The 25,943-nt window shown below is 48.4% G+C and overlaps 1 protein-coding gene across 2 annotated transcripts in view; it reads left to right on the plus strand.

The window, feature by feature from the left end:
* Nucleotides 1-5,416: 5,416 nt before the first annotated feature.
* ZCCHC14 (zinc finger CCHC-type containing 14) overlaps nucleotides 5,417-25,943 on the plus strand; it is a 59,113-nt gene continuing 38,586 nt past the window's right edge. For both annotated transcript variants that reach the window (XM_068527517.1, XM_068527516.1), the window contains exon 1: nucleotides 5,417-6,000. In XM_068527517.1, coding sequence (XP_068383618.1) covers nucleotides 5,437-6,000 — 564 coding nt within the window. In that variant the 5' untranslated portion in view covers nucleotides 5,417-5,436. The remainder of the gene's footprint in view (nucleotides 6,001-25,943) is intronic.

The raw sequence follows: 25,943 nt of genomic DNA on the forward strand, positions 1-25,943 counted from the left end.
ACTTAATGATGAGAATTCACTATTCATTGGCTGTGTGGCCTCTTTAAGCCTCAGTCTCCCCACCTGTAAAACAGGGAGATCCAGGACTTCCCTGGCGGTCCAGTGGTTAAGACTCCGTGTTCCCAATGCAGGGGGCACCGGTTCCATCCCTGGTCGGGGAACTAAGATCCCACATGCTGCACAGCGCAGCCAAAATAAAAATAAAATAAAAAATAAAATAAAATAAAATAGGGAGATCCTTGCAGAATGGTAGGCCTGTAACACAGACTTCACTCTGATTATGACTGCAGTTGTCGACCCAGGGAAGCACTAGAAGCCTGAGAGCAAGAACGCCTTGTGCCTTGCCCGAGGGGAGTCGTCCAACTTCGGTGTGCCCCAGGGAGCTCGCCACATGCAGATTCCAAGGCCCCGCCCCACAGAGTCTGACTCAACACCTGAGGTCGGGTTTGGGAATCTGCATCTTAAGTAAGAGCCCAGGTAACTCCCACTGGGGAAACACTGCATCCAGCGCAAGGTCAAAGACACCCTGGAAAGCAGGTCTGCCCGGGAGGAGAACGTGTGGTCATGCAGAAACAGGGCTGGCTGTGGCTGGGGTCAATTGCCCATTTATGACCCCAGGTGGACTTTGTCAGCAGTCACGGCTAGGAAGAAGTGGCATGCCACAGATACCTTTGGAATCTCCAGTTTGCAGAAATAGTGAATAATGACTTGTCACCTTTGTGCTTTCCTCCCTGAGGGACAGAGTCCTGGCAGCTGATTTAGGCCAGGATCTGGTTCCAACATGTCTGAACCGCGTGCCCCCAGGCCCACAACTGACCGCTCTGCATCTGTAAAATGGGAACAACGACAGCACCATCAGGATTCCTCGCACCGGCTCGTGGCCGTCACTTGAGGCTATCAGGAGCCGAGGCACAGAGCAAGGATCCCGCAGTAGGATTAGGGAGGCACTTCTTAAGTCCTGCACATTAGGGGTCCCTTTCCTTTCTCAATCACAGGAAGGCAGGGCCTAGGACAAACAAAAACATCTAAGTGGAGACCACACACATCCTGGCCATACATCTCAGGGAAAAATAAGCGGTGGGTCCAGGCACGGAGCCTATGCTTTTAAGGCACCCTCGTCTTAATCGGAGTCTCAATCTTAATTCTGTTTTCATTTTCCTAACCACAACCTGGCCTCCACGCTCTTCCTCTCTGGCCGGGATTCTAAGTGAGAGGAGAAGCAAGGCCATGGGGTGGGGGAGATGGAGAGCCATACTCCAGCTGGCTGATCTCTTGTCTCAGCCTGGTCCCTGCCTACTGAAGTAATTCAACAGTGTCACTGATTCAGACACAAGAAGTCATCCCTCGCACATAATAGCTTCATTGCAAAATCATTTGGGGAATTTCGGGTGAACCCCAAATCTTTCTCTTTCTCAAAAATAATATTAAAGTGGCACAGTGGTTAAGAATCCGCCTGCCAATGCAGGGGACACAGGTTTGAGCCCTGGTCCGGGAAGATCCCACATGCCGTGGAGCAACTAAGCCCTTGCGCCACAACTACTGAGCCTGTGCTCTAGGACCCGCGAGCCACAACTACTGAAGCCCGCGTGCCTAGAGCCCATGCTCCGCAACAAGAGAAGCCACTGCAATGAGAAGCCCGTGCACTGCAAAGGAGAGTAGCCCCCACTCGCCGCAACTAGAGAAAGCCCGCACGCAGCAACGAAGACCCAACACAGCCAAAAAATAAATAAATAAAATAAATTTATATATTAAAAAATAATAATAATATTAATTTCTGCTCCACCCCAGCTCTATGGAAAATGCAGACAGACACATTGTCCTACTGTAGACCGAGAGCTCTCCTAGACCGCACTGTCATCCCTGGGCCCTGTGTCGGGCACGTGGCAGGTATGGCCCGAAGGAGCGAGTGAGCCTGCTGTCCTGCTCAGCGTTGTGTGGGGAATGTCTCCCTGCTGAACACACAGCCCCACCTCCCTGTTACCTGCAGCCCCCTTTCTCTCACATGGAGGGATGCCCCTTCAATCTCCTCCCATGGGTCCCCGGCCCCTCCACTTTGTAGCAGCTGGAGAAACACTCAAGTCCCAGTGGAAGTAGAGCAAGGGAAAGTGAGAAGCTCCAAACAGCCCAGGGCTGGAGGCTGTTTCAGGGAAGGATCCCCGGGTGGCAGGGAGAGCAAGCAGAGCAGAGAAAACAGAGAAAACTGCAGCCTCAGGGCCGGCTGGGAGTCATTGCCCACCCTCTCCCCTCCCCGGAGGCCCCTGGGGAAGGGAACAGTGTGCGGAAGGGAAAGCTCCCTCGTGGACTGGCGCCCGTCTGCTTCACAGCAGGGAGTCCAGGCCGTCAGTTCCTTAGAGTCGGGGGGCCTGGGTCTCAATTCTCCTTAGAAGCCCCAAACCCCTAGTGGGGTCTGGTCCAGCAGGGCAGGGATTTAATATCTGTTGAATTAAATTGAGCTAGACTGAAGCTGAGGGGGAAACAACACTGTATGAGTTTCCTGGGGCTGCTGTAACAAACAACCACATACTTGGTGGCTTAACACAACAGAAATGTATTATTTTACAGTTCTGGAGGCCAGAAGTTCAAAGTCAAGGTGTCGGCAGGGCCATGCTCCCTCTGAAGGCTCCAGGGGAGGGTCTTTCCTGCCTCTTCCAGTTCCTGGTGTCTCCAGGTGTCCCTTGGCTCCAAAGCTCTGCCTCTGTCTTTGCATGGCTTTTTCTTCCCGAGTCTCTGTTTTTTTTCTGTCTCTTACAAGGACACTCTCCTTTAGGACCCACTCTAGTCCATGATCTCATCTTGATTCTCATCTGAATTATAATTACAAAGACCCTTTTTCCAAATAAAGTCACAGTCTGAGGTTCTGGGTGAACAGGACCTTGTGGGGGACACTCTTCACCCCAGTGCATACATTAAATAGCAAATAGCACAGGCAGAAGTGACAAGAAGGCGGCTGGGAGCTGGGAGACCTTGATCCAGTTACTTGTGGCTCAGTTGTCCCAGCTGTCAAGGGCTCCCATTAGCATCTCTGACCTCCACTGCCAGCTGGGAGGCGGGGTTCCCGGCTGCCTTTTACAAATGAGGAAACTGAGGCTCGGAGGGGTTGAACGTACGGGCAAGGTCACACAGCCGGCTAGAGCTGGGAGTAGAATCCAGGTCGACTGGCACCGGAGCTTAGGGATTTCACAGCCAGGAAGGGCTGGGTTTGAGGAAACCCCCAGCACCGATAAGGTCCCAAGATCTTTCCACTCCAAGGAACTTAATTTATCAAAAGAAAGCAAAGGTGAACTGTCTTGGTTTTCATGTTCCTTCACTTCCTCATGTCGTAGATTTTGGAATGCGGCTACTTCCCTGGAATCACTTGAGAAAGTGAGGTCAAAGAGAACAAGGATTAATTAAATTATTCCTAGAAATTAGTCTGTACTGGGGAAGTAAGGTGCAGAGACCCAGCTGGACCCAGCCTTGCCCCTGTTGCCTATGAGGACCTAATACACTTGGGAAGCTACGCTGACCTTCACCTGGATGCCTGCTCCTTCCCACACTGGCCAAAAACACCAGGTGGTTCAGGAAAGATTTGCCCCAGGAGTGGAGGGGGTGGGGGATTGGGAAGCAAATCTTCTCCCCCCACCCCAAGTATGGCTCTGCAGTGTCTGTTCAACTTTGAAGTCCAGAGGTTGCAGAACGTCTTGTTAGGAAGTTTCTAGTACGTTGGACCATATTCTGAAGAAATGCATTCATTTATTCAATCAATCTCTATTGTGTACTGCCCAGGACCAGGTTGTCAGCTCCAAAGGCGGGAGGGCAGGCTTTGTTCGCAAGGGGCCCCCCAGGGTTCAGAACCTGGCGTCCACCAGGCCCCCGTTGAGCTGCTGAACAAATGCAGGAACAGGCCCTGTCCTAGACCACAGGACGTCAGAAGAAAGGTTCTACTGAAAGGGCAGGGAAGAATGAATTTCTTGCTCCCGGGCCTCGGTTTCCTTATCTGGAGATGGCGGACCGCTGCCTGAAGTTGTAGGGTTATAGGTGGCTGGGCCACCAGCTTCTCCCCCACCTGTCCCCAACCCACAATCCGTGCCAATGCAAATGCTCCCTGACCCTGGCCGGTGTGCTTGCATCCTCTCGGTTCCGGAGCTGAGGAAGTAACCCGCCGAAAGGAGGCCGACTTAATGGCTCCATTTGGATGAGGTTTTCGCACAGAGCTTGTTCCCGTCACATCTCAAGGCAGGCCAGCCGCCTCAGAGGCGCGGGCGCCCGGCCTCTGTGAACTCACGACCTTCTCACGGGCCCCGGGGGCGGTTATCATCACCCTCATTTTCGGGGGTGGCGCCCAGGGCTCAGAGAGGCCAAGCCACTCGCCCAAGGTCACACAGCTTCGCAGAGACAGAGGGGGAATGGGGACGCGGGTCTCTCGAGCCCCGCTCCAGGGGCTTTTCGAAGACACTCGCTACCTTCCTATTGTGACGCTCAGGAATAAAACGGGAAGCCCGGACGCCCGCTTTCACCTAAAACAATGCTCCACGCAGATCTGTGTGAACAAAAGCAACCAGAAATCCGCCTCGGGTTTTCGGCCCGCCCGGCCCGCCGGCCAATTGACTCCGCCGGCCGCCGCGGGGCGGGCCGGGGCGGTTCCAACGTGATCGACAGCCCCGGGGAGGCGTGGCCGCGGCAGGGGCGAATCGGATTGGGGACCCGGAACAATCATGGGCCGAGAAGGCGCAGCCCGAGCCAATCAGCTCGGGGGGCGGGCCCGGCCGCCTGGCTGTCGTGAGAGGCGGCCTCCCCGCCCACTTGCGCCTCGTCCCGGCGCCCGTCAGCTGCGAACGCGGCGCTCGGCCCGGATCCGTCCGCGGCGCTAGAAGCAAAGGCGCGAGGCCGTGGCAAGTGCCGGCGCAGATCCCTCCGCCGCCCGCTCCCGAGTTCGCTCCGAGCGCCGCTCCCGAGCCGCCGCGGCCTCCGTCCCGGGTAACGGCCGTCGGCCCAGCGCGGCGGCGCGGCGGCATGGCCCGGGCGGCTCCGTCGGGGGGCGGCCCGCAGTGACAGACCCTGCGGCGCGGGGGGAGATGGGGGCGGCCGCCTCCCGGGCGACGACGACGACGACGAGGAGCAGCCGCCGCCGCCGCCGCGCACCGGCCGCCGCCGGGGACGGGCGCGGGCCAGGAGCCCGCCCGTGAGCGGGGGGCCCGAGGCCGATCGCCGCCCCCGGCCGCCCCGGCCGCCCCGGGCCCCCCCGGCGCCCCGCGCGCGCCCGCCCGCCGGCCCCTGGCGGGGGTCTCGCCCGCGCCGCGCGCCCCCGGCCCCGGCGCGGCCCTCGGCGCCCGGCCGCCCTCGCCCTCGCCCGGCCCCGGCCGCGCCCCCGCCCGCGCCCGCCCGCGCCCCCGGCCCCGGCCTCGGCCCCGGGCGGCGGCCCCCGGCCCCGCGTGGCGGCGCGGCGCGGGCGGCAGCATGGTGGAGAAGCGCTGCCCGCTGCAGAGGGACGGTGTGTACCGCTGGTTCTCGGAGCTGCCGTCGCCGCAGCGCGTGGAGTTCCTGTGCGGCCTGCTGGACCTGTGCATCCCGCTCGAGCTGCGCTTCCTCGGCTCGTGCCTCGAGGACCTGGCCCGCAAGGACTACCACTCGCTGCGCGACTCGGAGATCAAGGCCAACAACCCGGCCGACCTGGGCAGCCTCACCAACCTGACAGACGAGGTGGTGCGCAGCAAACTGCTCGTGTCGCTGGCGCTGCTGGGCTCGGAGCAGCGCGAGGCGGCGGGCGTGCTCTACCGCACGCTCACGCACATCGACTCCATCATCCACAACTACGGGCTGCAGCTCAACGAGGGCCGCACGGGCGATGAGTTCCTGCTGCTTTTCACCATGGCCTCCAACCACCCGGCCTTCAGCTTCCACCAGAAGCAGGTGCTGCGCCAGGAGCTCACGCAGATCCAGAGCAGCCTGAGCGGCGGCGGCGGCGGCGGCGGGGGCCCCGGGGGCAAGAGCGCGCTGCCCACATGCCCGGCCTGCCACAAGGTGCGTGCCCGCGCCCCAAGCTCTCACCCCGGGCCCCAAGCCCCCGCCGGAACCCCAAACCTCACACTTAGCTCCCCAAGCCCCCACTGGCACCCCACATCACCGCAAACCCCTGCGCGCACCCCAGGCTTCCGACCCACCGACTCCTCGCCACCCCAAGCTTCCACTCCGCACTTCACTCCGTGTCCCACGCCTCCCTCCTGCACTTAAGACCCCACCCTCACCTCAACCCCCTATTCCCTCCTTGCACTCCAAACCCGCACCCCTAGACCCCGCCCGGCACCCCACGCCCCCTGGGGCCCATCGCACCCGCCTTACTCGGGGCCCGGGGGAGGGGGCTCCGGGACTGGGGAAGGACGCCCCGGGCAGAGTTCGCGGCCCGCCGGGCCTTCGGTACACGTCTTCCGCGGGAAGCTGGAACCGAGATAAGGCCTTTGTCCCCTTCATCGGGCTGTTGGGCGACAGATAACCATTACACATTGTGTCCTCTTGGTTTCTCCAAATCTGGTGTTTATTATCAGAAAAGGAAGCCGCTAGTGAGGTGGAGATTAGAAGGCGCTGGAACGATAGGAGACGTTCGCGGGGTGCTGTGCTGGGGCTCCCACGGCTTAGGTGTCCATTTCCCGGGAGTGGTGGGGTCGGCGTCGCCCCGAGGAGGTTAGGGTCGGCGTGGGCCGCAGGCCGCCATGGGCCGCAGGCCGCCGTGTGCACGTGTGTCAGTGTGTGCGTGTACGTGAGTACACGTCTGCTTGAGTGTATGTGCATTGTGTGTATACGTGAGTGTGTGCGCACGTATATATGTGTATAGAGTGTATATGTGTATTTCTGAATGTGTACGTGTGTCTGTATTTATACTGTGTGTAAGAACCGGGCTGTTGTAACAGACGGAAAAGCAGGTTTGGAGCCTTCAACGCGTGTGAAACAGTTATTTCTCCGTGACCCGCCTTCCTTTTTAGAAACAAATCCCAGGCTGATTGAGAGTCCAACTAGGATTAGTTAAAAGATCTCCTGTCTCCAAATTAAACAGGAAGGGCAGAGTGGTCATTCAATTAGAAATGTGAACTTTTGTCTAAATGTTTAAAAACTATGTAAACACAAAGCATTTGGGGCTCAAACGTCTTTTTAACAGCCCCCTGGGACCCTGTGCCAGAATTGTGCTCCAAGCAAAAGGATTTATTTTTGACCACGTGTGTTGTGTGTTTTGGGATTAAAACTGACTTTCTTTGGGAAGTAAAAGATTGCAATCATACCAGTAGTCTGAGTGCTTTTTGATAGTGTCTGCGCTGTCCGAAACTAAAACTTTGTTTCTCTGGTTTGCTAGTGGTGGTTTTTAAGCTCTTTCAACTGTGGATTGTGGCTTTTAATGATTTCCTTTGAGACGTGGTTGTGATACCTACATTGGTTGTTTTTTTTTTTTAGCTGCATTGGGTCTTCGTTGCTGCGCACAGTCTTTCTCTAGTTTCCGCAAGCAGGGGCTACTCTTCCTTGTGGTGCGTGGGCTTCTCATTGGGGTGCCTTGTGGAGCACAGGCTCTAGGCGCACGGGCTTCAGTAGTTGTGGCATGCAGGCTCAGTAGTTGTGGCTCTCAGGCTCTAGACTGCAGGCTCAGTAGTTGTGGCGCATGGGCTTAGTTGCTCCACGGCATGTGGGATCTTCCCAGACCAGGGCTCGAACCCATATCCCCTGCATTGGCAGGCAGATTCTTAAACACTGTGCCACCAGGGAAGCCCCCCTACATTGGTTTTTAACTTGTCGTATCTTTTTTGAGATATGAACCACCTCTGAGACTTTGGTTTCCTTTTTTAAGCGTGTGTTCAAATCCCATCCTAAAAATGTTTTTCCAGCTACAACAAAGGGAAAGCAGGGTCCTATAAAATGTGGTTGTCCATAGGGCACTCAGTAGGCTCTGGGGTGCTGGTGTTCATGGGCTTTCAGTCCCTGGTGGCCAGTTTCATGAGCGCTCAGTCCTCTGTTCGTGTTAGTAAACACTGGTAGTGTCTGTGGCTGTTACACCAGTCATATTCACCTCTTGAAGGGGATTCCTTTGTGTGTACAGATGCATCACTTTATAAGAGCAGAAGATGGCGATTATTTTGGCGGGGCAGCGAGCTAAAGCTAGAACAAAAATACCTTTTATAAGAGAGACTTTTTGTCAAGCCAGAAACCCCTTTGATGAGATGCAGGGGCTCGGAATTGACCAGCTGTGTGACCTTGGCCAGAATCCTCTCTCGTCCTGGTTTTCCCTTTGGGGGTGGAAAGCAGGTTACCTGTCTCATGGGCTCGTTTGGAGGGTTCCATGAGGTCCCATGTGAAGCGCCCAGGAGATGTTCTGTGAGAGCTCTCTTGGCCTTGTCCTCTCTGGCTTTCCATAGAGGAGCGCTAACTTTTTTTTTGGCTGCAGTGCTGGGCTTGTGGGATCTTAGTTCCCCGACCAGGGATGGAACCCCGACCCCTGACAGTGAGAACGCCAAGTCCTAACCACTGGACTGCCAGGGAATTCCCTAGGAGTACTAACTTAAACAAGGCACGTTGTCAGGGAGTGAAATATTTATGTTTTGGAGTTTTGGTGTTTTCTAAGTTGATTTTTGAATATGTAGTTACTTGGAGCTGGCTTTTTTGTTGTTGTTGTTGTTCTGTTCATCTGTGGGAAATTGGAGAATTTTGCCTGACATTTAATAATGAGGTTATAATGAGTAACCTTGGGGCCATTGCTTCCATGTTTCAGAAGCAATCATGGTGTCTAGTTTTACCTAGTACATCCCCTGTGTCACTGCTGAACTTAACTTCACTCATATTCACTTAACTTTCTGTTCCTTTGCTGCTTTCAAATTCATGCCTGACACTGATACACAAGTCCTATGAAATCTAACAAGTAAGCCTTTTGCCTTGTTAGTATCCCTAAATCTAATATTTAGTGCAGTCCTGAAAAAGCAGCCCCTTAAAGCTCTGTTTGCATTTCTTTTGTAAGACGTTGTGTTTTGTTTTGAACTCTTTGAGCTTAGAGACTTTGTGTTTATCTTTTAGAGATAAAGACGTTAATTGTTTTTTATTCTTTATCCTATTTAAAGGGACATACTTCTTGTAACTAAATTTTCTGATATAGTCAGTATTTGCAGTTCCTTCTCTAAAGTCTCACTGGGTTATTTTAAAATTCTTCTTGCTCCAAGGACTTGTAGAAGAAGTTGAAAAGTGTGAAGAATGTAAAATAGACATTTTTACTTTCAGAAAGGAAGGTGTTCGTAGGCTGGAGGGAGAGTGGGGTGGCTTCACTGTGCTCAGTAGCTAGGCACTGTAGGTGTGCAGTGCGAAAAACTGTCTTTCCATTTTATTTAATTATAAAGCCATAGTTTTGGGAAAAGTTTAAATTTATCTTTTGCCATCTTTTCTCTGTATGAGTGATAAAGTGCTGCGGCATATGCTTATTTATTTATTGAGATTTAATTCGTATGTCATGAAATTCACTCCTCTAAAGTGTATATAATTCAGTGGTTTCTAGTATATTCACAGAGTTGTGCAGCCATCACCACTGTCTGATTCCAGAACATTTTCATCACCCCTAAAAGAAACCTGTACCTATTTGCAGTCACTTCCCATTCACCCTCCCCCAGCCGTGACAACCACTAATCTACTTGCTGTCTGTGGATTTGCCTGTTGTGGGCATTTCATGTAAATGGGGTCACACGCTAGGTGGCCTTTTGTGGTTGGCTGCTTTCACTCAGCGTACTGGTCTCAAGGTTCACTCATGTCCTGTGTAGCCTGTGTCAGCACTTCACTCCTTTCAGGTTGAATAATTTCTGTTGTGTGGCTCTACCCCGTTTTGTTTGTCCATCCATCAGTTGATGGGTTTGTGAGTTGTCTCCGGTGCTTGCTTCTAGACATTTTCATTCACGGCTAGTAGGCTCGTGGTCTTAATCCCTTCCACCTAACACTTGCTCAGTCGTCTCCGGAGTGTCGCCCACACACGGCCGTCCGGAGGGACCCGGCTCTCAACAGTAAGAGCGCACCTGGCGGGTTGCTGGGCGTCGGCGCAGCGCCCGGCAGGTCTGTCCCTGGGCTCCCAGCGGAACTGCGGTGAGAGGTGGCAGAGGCCACTCTGCTCTCAGGGCTGCCGGTCAGCTCCGTGGTCACGCTGTGAGCCGGGGAGCTGTGAGCCCCTCCTGCCCTCGCGTTCCGGAATCCTCGTGATGAGGATCCTCACGGACCCACTTCGAGAGGGTGTCGAAACTGCTTGTAAAGTGCTTAGTGCAGGAGCGTGGTGGGTGGCGGCCCTCCTCTGGGTGTGTGTCCTGTGGTACAGCTCCGGAGTCCTCCTCTGTGGGCTGAGTGCCCGAGAAACTTGGGGTCCACGCAGATACGGTGAACAAACCTGCTAATAATCTCTTGCCCAAGGCAAGCAAGAGCTTGCTTTGTCTCGTTGCTTTTCGTAAGCTGTTGGAAATCATTGCAGTTCAGAGGTGAGACACCTGGTAGTTTGTCATGTGCGGTAGAAATGGCTTCCTCTGGTTTCTCCTTTAACCCTAAACCCTGGACTGTTGGAGCTGAAAGTAGTCTGAAACCACAGGAAGGGACTTTGCCTGGAGCTGCTGTTTTCCCGCTCAGGTTAAAGGAAGAGCTGTGCCTGGAAGGCCAGTGCGGCTCCCTGTTCACACTTGTTCCAGGCAGCTGAGGTCCAAGGTCACCAGTCTCTAAGCAAGTCTGGCTTCCTTCATCACACTGCAGGAGAGGGTGTCCTGAGATAGATTGGATTTTTTTTTTTTTTTTGGCCAGCTTTTATAGGTCCCAAAGAGTGTCCTCTTTTTGTAGTGAAGTACGTGATAAGGAATTGAGACATCCTGGGGTACGGTTTTAATTGCTTTTCTGCTGCTGGTATATTCGTTGAAAATGAAAACCCCTCACGTCTCCTTGGAGTCTCAGTCCTGCTGTTTTTCTCCTGTATAATGGCTCAGATTATGTGGCACTTTAATTACTGTCTTTTGCCCTCAGGTTAATTTAAGGCTATTTGCTTTGACACGAGCTAGTTCGCATTTGCTTTATTTAACTCAACAAACATTTTTGAGTTCCTATTCCACATGTGTTCTGGAGTATAGTTGTAGAAGCTGGAAGTTTCATGTCATATTAGGGTGTGATAAGCGATGGGGTAGCATTACTGATACAAGTTAGAACGTAATTGCAGATAAACATCAACATTAGCCTTGTTTCTGCAGTTTTTGAAGTTCATTGTTTACTTAGGCTTTATTTTACCCATTTTTCTTCTCAGTCCTGTATACCTTATTTACCTTCCTTTTGGATTGAGGACGTTTTGGATTAATATACATATTTTCCCAACAAATTCACTTATGAGTTTTACAACTTGAAAGGAAGCTAGGAGGAGGGACCCGAGCTGGTACATCCTTTCTGTTTGCTAAATTGTTGACTGCTGACCTCCTTAGAGACTGTTAGTAAATCAAAGGAAAAATTTTATCACATCTAGGAAAAATAGTCTCTACTTCAGTATTCTTTTTATTTTTTCCTGCCTTAGATGGATTGGAGTTTAGAAAAAAAGATCTTTTGGGTATCTTTTTTTTTTTGAGAACCCGCCTCAGAACACTGCTTCTCTCATTAGTTTGAGTAGGAGCTGTTGCCCCAAGTTCACTAACTGGTTTACAGATTATTGAAGGGTTTCTGATTTTTGACTTTACCCTTGAAATATACAGTTTAGAAATCACTTTCAACCAGGCAGCGGTTTTGTAGGAGCCTCCCTATTTATAATAGCCACTCTATTTTATGGCTGCCCTGTGAGACCTAACATATTATAGCAACGTTTCCTGTCAAAAGCGAAAAGCAATTATCGAGAACTAATGAAATATTTGGTTAATTCTTAAGCAGTTTGTTTTGTTTTGGGTTAGAAGGCCTGAAGTTATTTAGAGTGAAGAGAAGACAAAGGCAAGACAGACTGTCTTTCAAATAATGGCTAATTTCACATAATCTCTTTGACACAGTATACGGCCAGGACCTCAGAGGCAGGGCCAGCGGACTCGCCTCTGGGGGGTTGGAACTTGGGGTGGGTGTTTTGCAGGTTATCTGTACCCGTCCTGTCCTTAGTCTCTCGTTTCGGGGCAGAGGTTGCCTTTCTGTCCCAGGCAGTCCCTCTGTCTCTGTTCTGGTCACATCTGCCTGTTTCCTCAGGGACATTGTTAGGTCACGTGCTGCGCTTTGCTATTTCCTGACCTCCCCACCTCCCCACACCAACCTTTGACCTCCACTGTTTTCCCACTTGGAGCATCAACACTTTGGTGGAAGCAGCAAGACCCTTCCTTCCACGTGTCCCCTCAGTCATCCACTCACGTCTTGGTTCCTTTGTGACCAAGTCCTGCCCCAGAGCAGCCAGCAGGCCTGCTCTCCAGGGAGAGCCCATTTTTAACAGTTTGGTGTGAATCCTTCTGAGGTTCTAATGCCTATATAAATATATACTTATGTATTCTTTGAAAACATCATATATGCATAATTAAATACAAATAGGATCTCCCATACATGCTATTCTGCCCGCGTGTGCGTGCGCGCGCACGCACACACGCACACACACACACACACCCCCACCCAAACCCAAACCCAGTGATACAGAATACAGCCAGCCTCCTGGAACCTGGCTTCTGCCCCCAGCCTCTTCAACTAGAACAGTTTTTATTAAAGGGAACCCAATAAATCTTTTAAATTAAAAATATTTTAATAGATAATGAGAGGTTAAAAAAAAAGTTGAAAAGCTACAAAAGAATATTCAATGAAACATCCCTTTCTTTCCCCTCCCCCATCCCCCATGCAATCAGGGAAGGACACACAGGACGTTTCAAGGTTCCTTTCCTTTACCTGCTGGTTGATACCTTTTATTTCATATTAAAAAAACAAGTTTTTGTTTTTTTGTTTTTTTTTTTACCCAGGAACCCATGCAGTTCCGTTCCCCTCTTTGTTCCTTGTAGAACCTTCCAGAAAGACTCTCTGTCTTTACAAATAGGTAACTGGTGTCTTGCTGCACGTACAGGTCTGTCCCTTGTTTGCTTCTCTTGGCGTCTTTCTTGATGAGCATTCATGTCAGTGCACAGAGCGGCTTCAATTCTATTTTGTGGCTGCCCTGTGTGTCTCTGTTGATGAGCACTGTTCCCATCTTACTGTTGCAGACAATGTCCGTCACTTCCATATCATGTACACGTCACCTGCATATGGCCTTTCACATGTTGGTAAGTGTGTCTCCAGAGCCGAAACCTGGACGTGGGGTTGGTGGCAGGTCACATGGTCTGCGCTTATGTAATTATTTGGGGTGTCTCCGAGCTGCACCTTGTGGGACCTCCACAGCGTGTGTGAGCGCCTGTCTGCGTCCCTCCCCTCCCGCTGGGCGTCAGCGCACCGCTGGCTGCTGCCGGGCACTTAGGTGAGGAATGCTGCTCAGTGCAGGGACATGTTTGCAGGTGATCCATTTTATTTATTTTTGTTGAGCTCTCCGTATCCTTTGCCCCTTTCTGTTGGGTTGTTGATCTTTTCTTTATTGTTTTTTAGGAGCTCTTTAAGTTTCAAGGAAATTATGCTTTTGTCTTTAGTGGAAGTTGTAGGTATTTGTTTTCCAGGTTTGGATTTTTTCCAAGAGACTTTACCATGCAGTTTTTGTTTGTTTGTTTGTTTGTTTTAATGTCATTCTTTTCAGTCTCGTTTGGCTTCTGGGTGTTGTGTCACAATTAGAAATGCAGTATACATTATGCATCGTACATATTACTGTACATATGCATAGATTGTGCTCATATACACATCATGCATTATACATGATAACCATTCCCTGCGGTGTCTTCTTACAAAACTTGTGTGGTTTCTCATTTTACATTTAGCAGATCCATCTGGAATTTATTTGGTATAAGGTACAAAGCTGGTTTTATATTTTCCAGATGACCACCTAGTTGTCCCAGTGCCATTTGTTGAATAATGCATCCTTTCCCTCTCAGATTTAAAGTGCTGTCTGTTACGGTATGGCGTATTTCCCAAGTATGTTTCGGTTTACTTCTAGACTCTCCATTGGGTCTCACTGATGTCTTTATCTTTTTTTTTTTTTTCCTGCGGTGGGAGGAGGGGGGAGGAGATGTCTTTATCTTGATGACCTCTTATTTGCCAGATTCACTGGCTGCTTTTCAGCCCTTATCCTTCTCATCTCTCATTTGTTCTGTGGGTTCCCTGCGCAGTGAAATTCCGCGGGGGATGGTGTTATTTATTTTTTTTTAAACAAACGGGGGCCGCTGAGATGCTGGGTTAAAGGGTCTGGGCGGGGCCTGGTCACCCGCTGCCTGGGAGCCGGGCCCCCTCCCTTACTTCTCTGGCACCGCTGACTTCCTCCTGCTTCTATGAGCGTTTGTTTTCCGTTTCTCTCCTGCTTTCCTGCCCTTTTGATGATGGTATTCCTCAGGCTTCTCTCCTCCTTTCTCTTCTCTTGTTACTTTATAATTCATGACATCTTCAGCTGTGATTTTGCTGCTCTGTCTGGTTACCCCCAAATCTCTTAACTAACTGGGACTGAGCTACAGCTGGATGTCCCCGGGAGCTCAGTGTGTACAGAGGCAAGGTCCTCTCTTCCCATCCTTTATTGCTGAGCCCTTGTCCTGATCCCCAGCCAGGAGCCCACGCCTGCTTTCTCATTTTCAACCAGCTTGTTCTCAGGTCCCAAGCATCTCCATAGACTTACTGTTCTCCATCGGCACTGCCGCAGCCCGGTTCAGCGTTGGTTCTGTCTGTCTGTCTGTCCCTCGCTCTCTCCCCCCTCACCTCTCCCTAACACACTTGGCATGATGGTTACATCTGTGGGACACTCCTTAGTAGGTGGATTTGGGGTAGTTTATCAGGGATTCAGGGCACAGATTAAAGCTGTCTTCTGGGAACAAGCACAGCCCTAGCGCCGCGCGGCCCTGCCTCATCGCAAGTTAAGAAGCAGACTGGAATGTGAGTGACGACCTCTTTGTAGAATTAACTGATGCCATTGTTTTAAGTCTACAAGAGGCAACTTTATAACTTCTCTCTTTTGTTTTTTGATTAAATTTAAAACAGAAATTTCGGTACCTTAACTCCTTTTAGAAGTAACAGTGACATGTTCAGGTGCCGACTTTAACCTGGTTGTAGTCTAGTACCACACCTACTCGTCTCCCTGGCCTGGGTCTGTGTACTGTAACACCCCGTAGTCTCCCTGGGCCCCTCTTAGCCTCTAACAGCAGTTCCCAGGGTGGCACAGAAACGGTCCTGGTAAGATGCCCGTAGGAGGGTTATTCTCTGGCATGCAGTTCTTAGCATGGTGTGCTGCGTCCTTTGTGATCTGCCCCTTGCCCGGCTATATTCAGCTTTTATATTGCTCCTGTTCACTGTGTTGCCATGTTGCCCTGAGCCTTTGCAGATGCTGTTCTCTCAGATGGGACACCTGCTGCCTGGGGCACCCCAACCCCTACTTCCTGGTGCACACATATTAAATAAGACTTCTTCTGGCTCCTTCTGTCCTAGCCCTTACCCTACTGTAGTAGGGTTCTTTAAGTTTTCATCACCAAACTTTGCCTTATTGGAGGGCAGAGACTGTGTCTCTGTCTTTCAATCCCAGAGGCCAGCGGTCCCTGCCACCTAGTAGGGGCTGTGTCCTGAGCGTCTGTGAAAACCCAGTGGAAGGGACATGTTGGTGTTTATGAAAGGCCCCCTCAGTGAAAACCTTTTCTTCCTTAGTGCTTTTCTTTTCTATGGCCCTATTAGTAATATCTGTTACCAACTCACACTCTCCATAGCCTTTATCCAATGGCTGTTTCTCTTACGCATTACACAGCCGTAGATTCTAGTGAATTTTAACATCTGTATCCTACTTACTTATTTTTCAAAAGCCGGCGTGCAAAAGCTTCTGTTGGGAGAAACTCTGAATAGGATGGTTTGGCTTTATATTACGCTGTGACAAAACCAAGTTTATGGACAAGTACACCCAGAGCTGGGGAGGAGGTGAGAGCTGGGGACAGGGCGTGTGGTCTTCTGGTGCTCTGGTGGGCTGGTCACCTGTGGAGCCATGCACGTGGATCAGGTCGTCTTGGAGAGGTAGCTTAGAGCTTGTATCTCTAAACATAAGACTCTTTCACTATATTCCTTTAGTGTTTGCAGAATTGTAAATCATGGTAAGCCTAGATGTTTTAACGTGCTATAGAACGGCAGTAAACCGAGCGACTGTTATCACCCCAGTTGTTAGTTTATATGTCTTTTATACTTTGAACATTGACATCAGATTCATTATAAGAAGGGAGCATTATAGCATCATTTCGTAGTTATTTGGGACTTTTACATAAGAACTTCAGTAGAATTACTAGAAAGAAATTGTATCCTCAATTTTCTTACTGATTCACAGTGAATCTAATTAAAACATGTATATGTAGGAACTACTTCTAGAAATATTATAGTCTAGACTAGAAAAAATAACTTTGAAAAAGGAGGAGAATTAATTTGTGGGGAAGAAAAACAGTCCCTTCTCCCATCACATTTGGGCATTTTAATAAAAATTAAAAGCTTGGGAATAATGGTAACGACCTAGCTATAACAAAGTCAGTTAAATTAATGAGATACTTTGAACGTACTGGGTGTTGGGGCTGCGTGGGAGGCACTGCGCGGTGCGTGTACTCCGCCTGGACGCGATCAAGTATTAAAATACTCTTCGGAACTCCGCTCCTCCCTGTGGGAGGGTGATCCTCCTGTCGCCAGCTTCCCGACAGAGTATGTTTCTGGTACGGGTACTTTGCAGGGTGGGATTTTTCTGAAAACACTTATTTTGTGTGGGTTTTTTCCTGTACTTTAAAGACTAGGTATGAAGCTCGTGAACCAGTGTGCTGTTCATATTCGTGCTGGGGAGGCTGATTGAGCAATCACAAGGATGCTTTTTCTTTCAGAATTGTTAGTGAGGAGATGAGTAGAGGACAGGTATAGCACGCAAACAAGAGGGGTCCGTGCCCTGCGCGGGGCGCTCTGCCGGGTGCTTCTGACGTGTGTGCGCGGTCTTCCCGGTGAGCCTGTGAGGGAGGTTCCGTCCCATCCCGTCCTGTCCCCATTCTGGCAGCAGGGAGACAGACACAGGGCTTAAGGATGAGGAACTTCAGAGGTGACATGAGTAAGGGGCTGTGTGTTTTATGTGACACCAAAATTATGTTAAAAGTGGTGTTTTTTTTTGTTTTTTTACTTCATCATTAAAAGTGAGAGGAAAACCCTGAACAATATGAAATGAGAAGACAAAGGAGGCTAAGCTCTGTGGCTCGTGGAGTAGGAAGTGGGAGGCATTGGCAGTTGTGTGAGTTGCGGGCGCCCAGCCGCCTCTGGGCGGCTCTGATTGTTCCTCGGAACCTTTTGTCGTAGTGGCGTGGTTCCTCTCCCAGCCACCCCACCCCTACTCATTCATTTTTATTTTTTCAGTAACCTTTCGTTGATATCCTCAGTATTACAGCTCAGTGTATGTATAGTTTAGTTTAAAGGTAAAACTTACATTCTGTGACTTGCACACTTTTTTTTTGTTTTAACCATTTTTTAATTTAATTTAATTAATTTATTTTTTATCATCTTTACTGGAGTATAGTTGCTTTACAATGCTGTGTTAGTTTCTGCTGTATAACAAAGTGGATCAGCTATACACATACATATATCCCCATATCCCCTCCCTCTTGTGTCTCCCTGCCACCCTCCCTATCCCATTCCTCTAGGTCGTCACAAAGCACCAAGCTGATCTCCCTGTGCTATGCGGCTGCTTCCCACTAGCTAGCTATTTTACATTTGTTAACCATTTTTTAAAATTGGAGTATAGTTAATGGACAATGTTTTGTTAGTTTCAGGTGTACAGCATAGCGATTCACTTATACATACATATATGTATTCTTTTTCTGATTCTTTTCCATTATAGATTATTGCAAGATACTGAATATAGTTCCCTGTGCTATACAGTAGGCCCTTGTTGTTTACCTGTTTTATATATAGTAGTGTGTGTATGTTAATCCCAACCTCCTACTTTATCTATACCGTCCCCCTGCCCCCCCCCCGCCCCGCTATCCCCTTTAGTAATCATAAGTCTATTTCTGTTTTGTAAGTAAGTTCATTTGTACCATTTTTTAGATTCCATATACAAGTGATATCATATGATGTTTGTCTTTCTTTGTCTGACTTCACTTAGTGTGATAATCTCTAAGTCCATCCATGTTGCTGCACGTGGCATTATTTCATTCTTTTTTATGGCTGAATAATACTCCATTGTGTGTATATACCATATCTTCTTTACCCATTCATCTGTTGATGGACATTCCATGTCTTGGGTATTGTAAATAGTGCTGCTATGAACATTGTGGTGCATGTATCTTTTTGAATTAGAGTTTTCATCTTTTCTGGATATATGCCCAGGAGTGGGATTGCTGGATCATATGGTAGCTCTGTTTTTAGTTTTTAAGGAACCTCCATACTGTTCTGCATAGTGGCTGCACCAACTTACATTCCCACCAACAGTGTAGGAGGGTTTCCTTTTCTCCACACCCTCTCCAGCATTTGTTATTTGTAGACTTTTTGATGGTGACCATTCTGATGGATGTGAGATGATACCTCATTGTAGTTTTGTTTTGAATTCTCTCATAATTAGTGATGTGGAGCATCTTTTCATGTGCCCGTTGGCCATCTGTATATCTTCTTTGGAGAAATGCTTATTTGGGTTTTCTGCCCATTTAAAAAAAAATAAATTTATTTATTTTATTTATTTTTGGCTGTGTTGGGTCTTCGTCGCTTCACGCGGGCTTTCTCTGAGCTGTGGCGAGCAGGGGCTACTCTTCGTTGCGGTGTGTGGGCTTCTCATTGCAGTGGCTTCTCTTGTTGCGGAGCACAGGCTCTCAGGTGCACGGACTTCAGTAGTTGTGGCACACGGGCTTAGTTGCTCGGCAGCACGTGGGATCTTCCCGGACCAGGGCTCGAACCTGTGTCCCCTGCATTGGCGGGTGGATTCTTAACCACTGTGCCACCAGGGGAGTCCTTCTGCCCATTTTTTTGATTGGGTTGTTTGCTTTTTGGATATTAAGCCACATGAGCTGTTTGTATATTTTGGAAATTCATCCCTTATCGGTCACATTGTTTGCAGATATTTTCTTCCCTTCCATAGGCTGTCTTTTCATTTTGTTTATGGTTTTCTGTGCTGTGTAAAAAGCTTTTAAGTTTAATTAAGTCCCATTTGTTTATTTTTGTTTTTATTTCCATTATTCTAGGAGACAGATCAAAAAAAAATACTGCTACAATTTATGTCAAAGAGTGTTTTGCCTGTGTTTTCCTCTAGGAGTTTTATAGTATCCAGTCTTACATTTAGGTCTTTAATCTATTTTGAGTTTATTTTTGTATATGGTGTTAGAGAATGTTCTAATTTCATTCTTTTACATGTAGTTGTCCAGTTTTCCCAGCACCACTTATTTAAGAGACTGTCTTTTCTCCGTTGTATATTCTTGCCTCCTGACTATAAGTGTGTGGGTTTATTTCTGGGCTTTCTGTTCTGTTCCGTTGATCTGTATTTCTATTTTTGTGCTAATACCATTACTGTTTTGATTACTGTAGTTTTGTAGTATACTCTGAAGTCAGGGAGCGTGATTCCTCCAGCTGCATTCTTCTTTCTCAAGGTTGTTTTGGCTATTGAGGGTCTTTTTTGCTTCCATACAAATTAAAAAGTGTTTTGTTCTATTTCTGTGAAAAATGCCATTGGTAATTTGATAGGGATTGCATTGAATCTATAGATTGCCTTGGGTAGTGTGGTCATGTTAACAATGTTAAAACTTCCAATCTAAGAACATGGTATATGTTTCCACCTGTTTGTGTTGACTTCAGTTTCTTTCATCTTGTAATTTTCAGAGTACAGGTCTTTTGCCTCCTTTGGTAGGTTTATTCCTGGGTATTTTATTCTTTGTGATGAGATGGTAGATGGGATCATTTCCTTAATTTCTCTTTCTGATATTTCATTGTTAGCGTATAGAAATGCAACAGATTTCTGTGTATTAATTTTGTATCCAGCAACTTTACCAAATTCATTCATAAGCTCTAGCAGTTTCCTGGTAGCATCTTTAGGATTTTCTATGTATAGTGTCACGTCATCTGCAAAGAGTGACAGTTTTACTTCTTTTCCAATTTGGATTCCTTTTATTTCTTTTTCGTCTCTGATTGCCTTGGACGGGACTTCCAAAACTACATTGAGTAAAAGTGGCAAGAGTGGGCATCCTTGTCTTACTCCCGATCTTAGAGGAAACGCTTTCAGCTTTTCCCTGTTGAGAATGATGTTGGCTGTGGGTTTGTCATCTATTGTCTTTATTATGTTGAGGTATATTCCTTCTTTGCCCACTTTCTGAAGAGTTTTTATCATAAATGGATGTTGAATTTTATCAAAAACTTTTTCTGCATCTATTGAGATGATAATATGTTTTTTTTTTTAATTATTAGCACCTTTAATTATTATTTATTTGGCTGTGTTGGGTCTTCGTTTCTGTGCGAGGGCTTCCTCTAACTGCGGCAAGCGGGGGCCACTCTTCATCGCGGTGCGTGGGTCTCTCACTATCGCGGCCTCTCTTGTTGCGGAGCACAGGCTCCAGACGCGCAGGCTCAGTAGTTGTGGCTCACGGGCCTAGTTGCTCCGCGGCATGTGGGATCTTCCCAGACCAGGGCTCGAACCCGTGTCCCCTGCATTAGCAGGCAGACTCTCAACCACTGCGCCACCAGGGAAGCCCCCGATAATATGGTTTTTATTCTTCAATTTGTTAATGTGGTGTATCACAAAATGCACACATTATAAGTGTATCATGTGAGTGAGTGTTTTTCACCACTTGAGTTTTGGTAAATGAATGAACCCCTACCAAGATACAGAACATTACTCTCACCCCAGAAAATTTCCTCATTCTGTTTTGGGTCAGTTCCCACCTTTACCGCCACCAAACCCTGCTCTCTCCTACCTCCTGCCTTTTTTCTTTTTTTTCTCTTCTACTTTTCCCCCACCATTGATTAGTTCCACCTTTTCTGGAACTTCATTTAAGGGGACTCACAGACTCCATTTGAGCTATGGGCTTGCTTCGTTGCACTATTTTTAGTGGCTGGTCTAGGGGTTACTGAAGTTTCACAGTCTGCCTTCCTGAGTTCATGTGGAGTGTGAGAATCTTGCAATTGTATTGTACCCATAAGGTTTCTCTGTCCTTCATGCTGTGCTTAAATATGTATTGCTTCTATATATGCTGTTTAGCCCTACAATATATTTTTTGCTTTAATAGGAACATATTTTTTTAAAGTTAAAATAAAATATAGTCTTTTATGTTTACTCATGTATTTGCCATTTCTTACAGAAGAACCAGTTTGTTACCGTATCCCTTCAGTCTGGAAATCTTTTCTTCAGCATGTTTTGGAGTGCAGGGCTGATGGCAAGAAATTCTCTGTTTTCTTTTATCCAAAAATGCTTTGTTTTGCCCTGTATTGTTAAAGGGTGTTTTCACTGGATGTAGGGTTCTTTGTTGACTGTTCTTTTTCTTCTAGCTTTTAAAAGAGTTGAGACATGTCTTCTGGCCATCATTCATTTTATGGTTCTGTATCCAAAGTGCTGTTTTCCTCTGGCTGGTTTCAAGATCATCTCTGGCTTTGGTATTGGAACAGCTTGACTGTGTTGTTTTCTTGAATTTATCTTGTTTGCTGTTCTTTGAACTTACTGGATCTGTAAATTTTTTTATGTCTTTTACTAAATTGGGGAGATTTTCAGGCATAATTTCTCCATGGTTTTTCCTGTCTCCATCTCTCTTTCCTTCTGGAACTCTAGCTGCAGGTATGTTAAACCTTTTGATATTATTCCACAGGTCCTGGAAGCTTTGTTCTTCTTTTTTATTTTTCCCCAAAATATTTCTCTCTCTCTGTGTTTTGGATTGGACGCTTTCTGCTGATCTGTCTTGAAATTCACTGACTCTTCTATTAATTCCAAACTGCTGTTAAGGCCACCCAGTGGATTTTTTATTTCAGAAATAGCATTTTTTGTTTTAGAATTTCCATTAAAACTTGTTTTGTTATTTTAGGACAGTTTTTTAGAGCACTTTTAGGTTCCCAGAAAAATTGATCATAATCACCCAAAGTCCACAGTTTACATTAGGGCTCACTCTAATGTGTTGTATATTTTATAGGTCTGGACAAATGTGTAATGACGTATATCCACTGTTACAGTATTACAGAATATTTTCACTGTCATTAAAATCCTCTGTGCTCTACCCATTCACCGCACCCCCCCCCGCCCAGCCCCTCGCAACCCCTGGCCACCACTGATCTTTTGACTGTCTCCATAGTTTTGCCTTTTCCAGATGTCACATGGTTGGGATCAGATGGTCTTCTTCACTTAGGAACATGGATTTAAGCTTCCCCCACGTCTTTTCATGGCTGGAGAGCTCATTTCTCTACAGAGCTGGGTCATAGTTCATTGTATGGAAGTTCACAGTTTATTTATCCATTCACTTACTGAAGGACATTGGTTGCTTCCTGAATTTCCATTTTTAGAAACAATTTCTGTTTCTCTCCTGAGATCTCTTCTTGGTTCGTATACCATGGGCATATTTTCCCTCCTGTCCTGGAGCCTCGTTACAGCAGCCGCTTATCGCCCCTTGCCTCGGGCCCCAGCTACGGCTCATCTTGTGCCTGCCCTCCTTTTCTCTCTGTGTGGGTCTCGTTTTCGTTTCTTTATGTGTCTAGTAATTACGGATCGCTTCTTGGACATTGAGTGTGAGGCATTGTAGAAACTCTGGATTTTGTTCTGTCCTCCTGAAGGGTGTTGGCACCCAGTTGTGTTTGTTTGGTGTAGTGGGCCTGGCTGGGCTCCTCCCAGGCCCCTCTCTGGTGTCCGCCGGCTGCTGCGGTCTGTGCGGCTGATTGGTCTTGGGGTGACCGCCAGGAGCCTGCCCTTGGCGCCTGGCTCAGGGCTCACGCGGAGTGTGGGCAGGAGTCACGTGCAGAATTTGCTGTTCCCCTTCCGGGCGCTCTCCTTTCGGGGTTTCCCTCTCACTTTCCAGCGGCTGTAGTCCACCAGCGTTCCGATCTCTGGCTTTCCGAGTTGGTGAGGCTTGGGGCCCTCCCTGAGCTTCAGCTGCTCTCCTCTCTGGCGAGGCCTGGGCCTGCTGGACATGAGCTCACCCGTGCACGTCTCACTTCCAAGCTGAGACCTCCCCCTGGTTTCTCCTGTGTTTGGTTGTGTCAGTTCATTGTTTTATATGCCTTGTCCAGAGCTTATGGTTATCTGCAAAATATTGCTCTGACTACTCAGCCATTATTGATGGAGAACCACCTGTGTTTTGTAATCCAAGTGTTGTGGTCAGTGTAGACCACGTGTCCAAGAAGGAGTAATGCTCCCCAAGGAAGTATAGCTGTGAAGGAGTGCTACCTGCTTGCTGTGACTCGCGTCACTGTAAAGGTGAAGCTCTGGGCAGAGGCGGAGAAATGGGCTGGCCCGGTGCCTTGAGATTAGCATGTCCTTTGGAGACTGCACGTAAGATGCTTGTTGAAATGTTCTGGCACTCAGGGTGCTGAGGAGGGTCTGGTGTGTGAAAGGGCAGGCTCAGCGCCCATACCCGTGTACCTCTCATGTGCAGGGTCTGCTGACATCTGCGGCTGGAGGTGCATCTTGAATTCCTTGACCTGAGTGTCTTCTCTGATCACGCGTTGGGCCCTTTCCGGCCTGATCTTTCCCTGAACGGCTCCCTGGCCCTGAGGAACTCTGAGCAGCTCGGCCGTGCTCGTAACAGGCGTCTGCTCAAGTGGCTCCTATAGAAAGAAATACCCAGGGCCTGTTTTACTCATACTTTCTGGACCTTTGCTATGTCCTTGTCTTCAGCTGGGTGGCTCCTGCTCATTTCCAGCTGCTCTGGGTGCCTGTTGTCCCCCATCCTGGATGCCCCAGGGTTCTGGACTGAACCCGTATCGTGGCTCGCACCCCGGGGGATCGTACAGCAACCACTGGAACATGTGCTGCTCTGCGAGGTTCATCTCTGGTGCTTGAATATTACGTCAAGAACCAAAATGGTCATTAGAGCCCAGTTTACTCATTATGACTAGACTTTGAGTCATGTTCTCAAAGAAAACCCCAATATTTAAGCACACTTCTGGCCAAAATGTGCACGCTAACAATATGGTGTGTAGTATGCACTTAATATCAAAAGTCCTGAGGGTAAAAAGGAGCGACTTTGGCTGTGATGTCCATGAGAAGAAACTCTACCTGAAATTGATGTTGCCGTGCAGAGGACCGCAGCCCTGCATTTGAAGTGGTTTCCACGAGTACACCGGTCACATGCCTTACGTTTTTCCTAAAGGGGGAGGGGCTGCCTTCCTGAATGTATTTTACATTCAGTGTTGTCTTCAGAGTTTATTGAGATCCCACGTGGCTGTGCCTTTTGAAGTTCTGGGTTTAATAATACTCCTGCGTGACCCTGCGTGACCCCTTGCGTCATTCGTGGTCCTCACCACTAACATTGCACCTTTCTCTCGACACCACTGTTTTTAATGCTCCCCCGCCCCCGCCTTAAATTTGCTGCCTGTTGTCTGCTCAGTTTTAGGAGAATACACCTAAGCTGTTGACATTGTTTAAGATAAACCTCTGAATGAGAGGCTGGCGGTGCTTCTGTTCAGACGAAGCCTGTCCTGCTACGCCCTGCTCCTCGGCCACGTCACCAGCTGGACGATGGTGGCCCCTGCTAGGTGACAGGCTCCGGGCGCCTTCCCCCACCGCCGGGCTCTGGTTTAACCGCCGGCTGCCGGCTGCAGGGTGGCCTGGAGTTGAATTTCTGAGCTTCCCGGCGTGCACAGAGGCTGGGTGTGCGGTGGGGCTGCACCGCCCTGAAGGCTGCTTGGGAAGAGCATGGCTTTCGAGCCGCTTTGCTGGAACTCATCTGGTTACGTACTTGGTACCTTGTGCTGAGATTTTTGAGCAGTAATCGTTTTTTGCTCCCTCCTTTTCTCTTTTTTAATGAGCAGAGCCCTAGGGTAAGAAATATTAAAAGCAGCGTTTTTATGTGGAAAACGGTTTTTGGTTAGCTCTGGCCTCCGCTTGTCCTAAGTCAGCAAATAGCTTTCACTATTAAACTATCTATTTTCTTGTTCTGGGTTTTAGAGACACATAATCACTATTTTAGTAAAATGCTTACAAATCACTTTTCTTTTTGATTTTATGTATTTTTTTCCCATTGACTTAGAAATATTTAACATGTTGTTCTTTCCGGTATAGAGGTGGTACTTGGAAAACATGTTGAAAATCAGGGACTCTGTTTGTAGATGCTGGAGTTCATGCTTGTGCTTGGAGGTCCCTGGCGTTCATGAGCTTCAGCCAAGGAGGCCTTCCTGCCCAGCTCTTGGAGACTCGGGGCCCCCACCCATCTGTCCCTGCTCCTGGAAGCCCTTGCTGCAGGTGTTTGCTTGGCTGACTCCTGGTCCCACGAGGCCTCAGCTCAGCCGTCCTCCCTGGACCGCAGGGTTTCCTGTCCTGCCGGTGTCGCTCAGCACCTCCGACAGCTCCCAGACGCGCCAGGCCCGGGGGAGACAGGACAGCCGTGCAAGGGATGAGCAGTTGCGGTTTTGGAACTTGCTTTTGTTGGACTTTTTCGTGCTGTTTGCGTCTTGTAGGAAGGTGCTCTCATTTAGACGTAGTATCTTTAACTTTTCCCTTAATTCTAATAGTGATTGTTCCTTCCAGAAAAATTGAAAAACAGAAAAGTATATTTTAATCACTGAGATAGTAAATACTATTAAAATTGTGGCATGTTTTCTTCTTTTTTCAATGCCTGTAATATACGTATCTATACGATTTATATATTACGAAATTCACATATCTAAGTGTGAGTGTTCTCCATGCCTTTCATTTTCTGAAATTATTTTTTAAAGGCTGCATAATATTTAATCATATGGATGTAAATTTATTTATTTATTTA

This window comes from Eschrichtius robustus, chromosome 19 (genome assembly GCF_028021215.1).
Source record: "Eschrichtius robustus isolate mEscRob2 chromosome 19, mEscRob2.pri, whole genome shotgun sequence".
NCBI classification, from domain to species: domain Eukaryota; kingdom Metazoa; phylum Chordata; class Mammalia; order Artiodactyla; family Eschrichtiidae; genus Eschrichtius; species Eschrichtius robustus.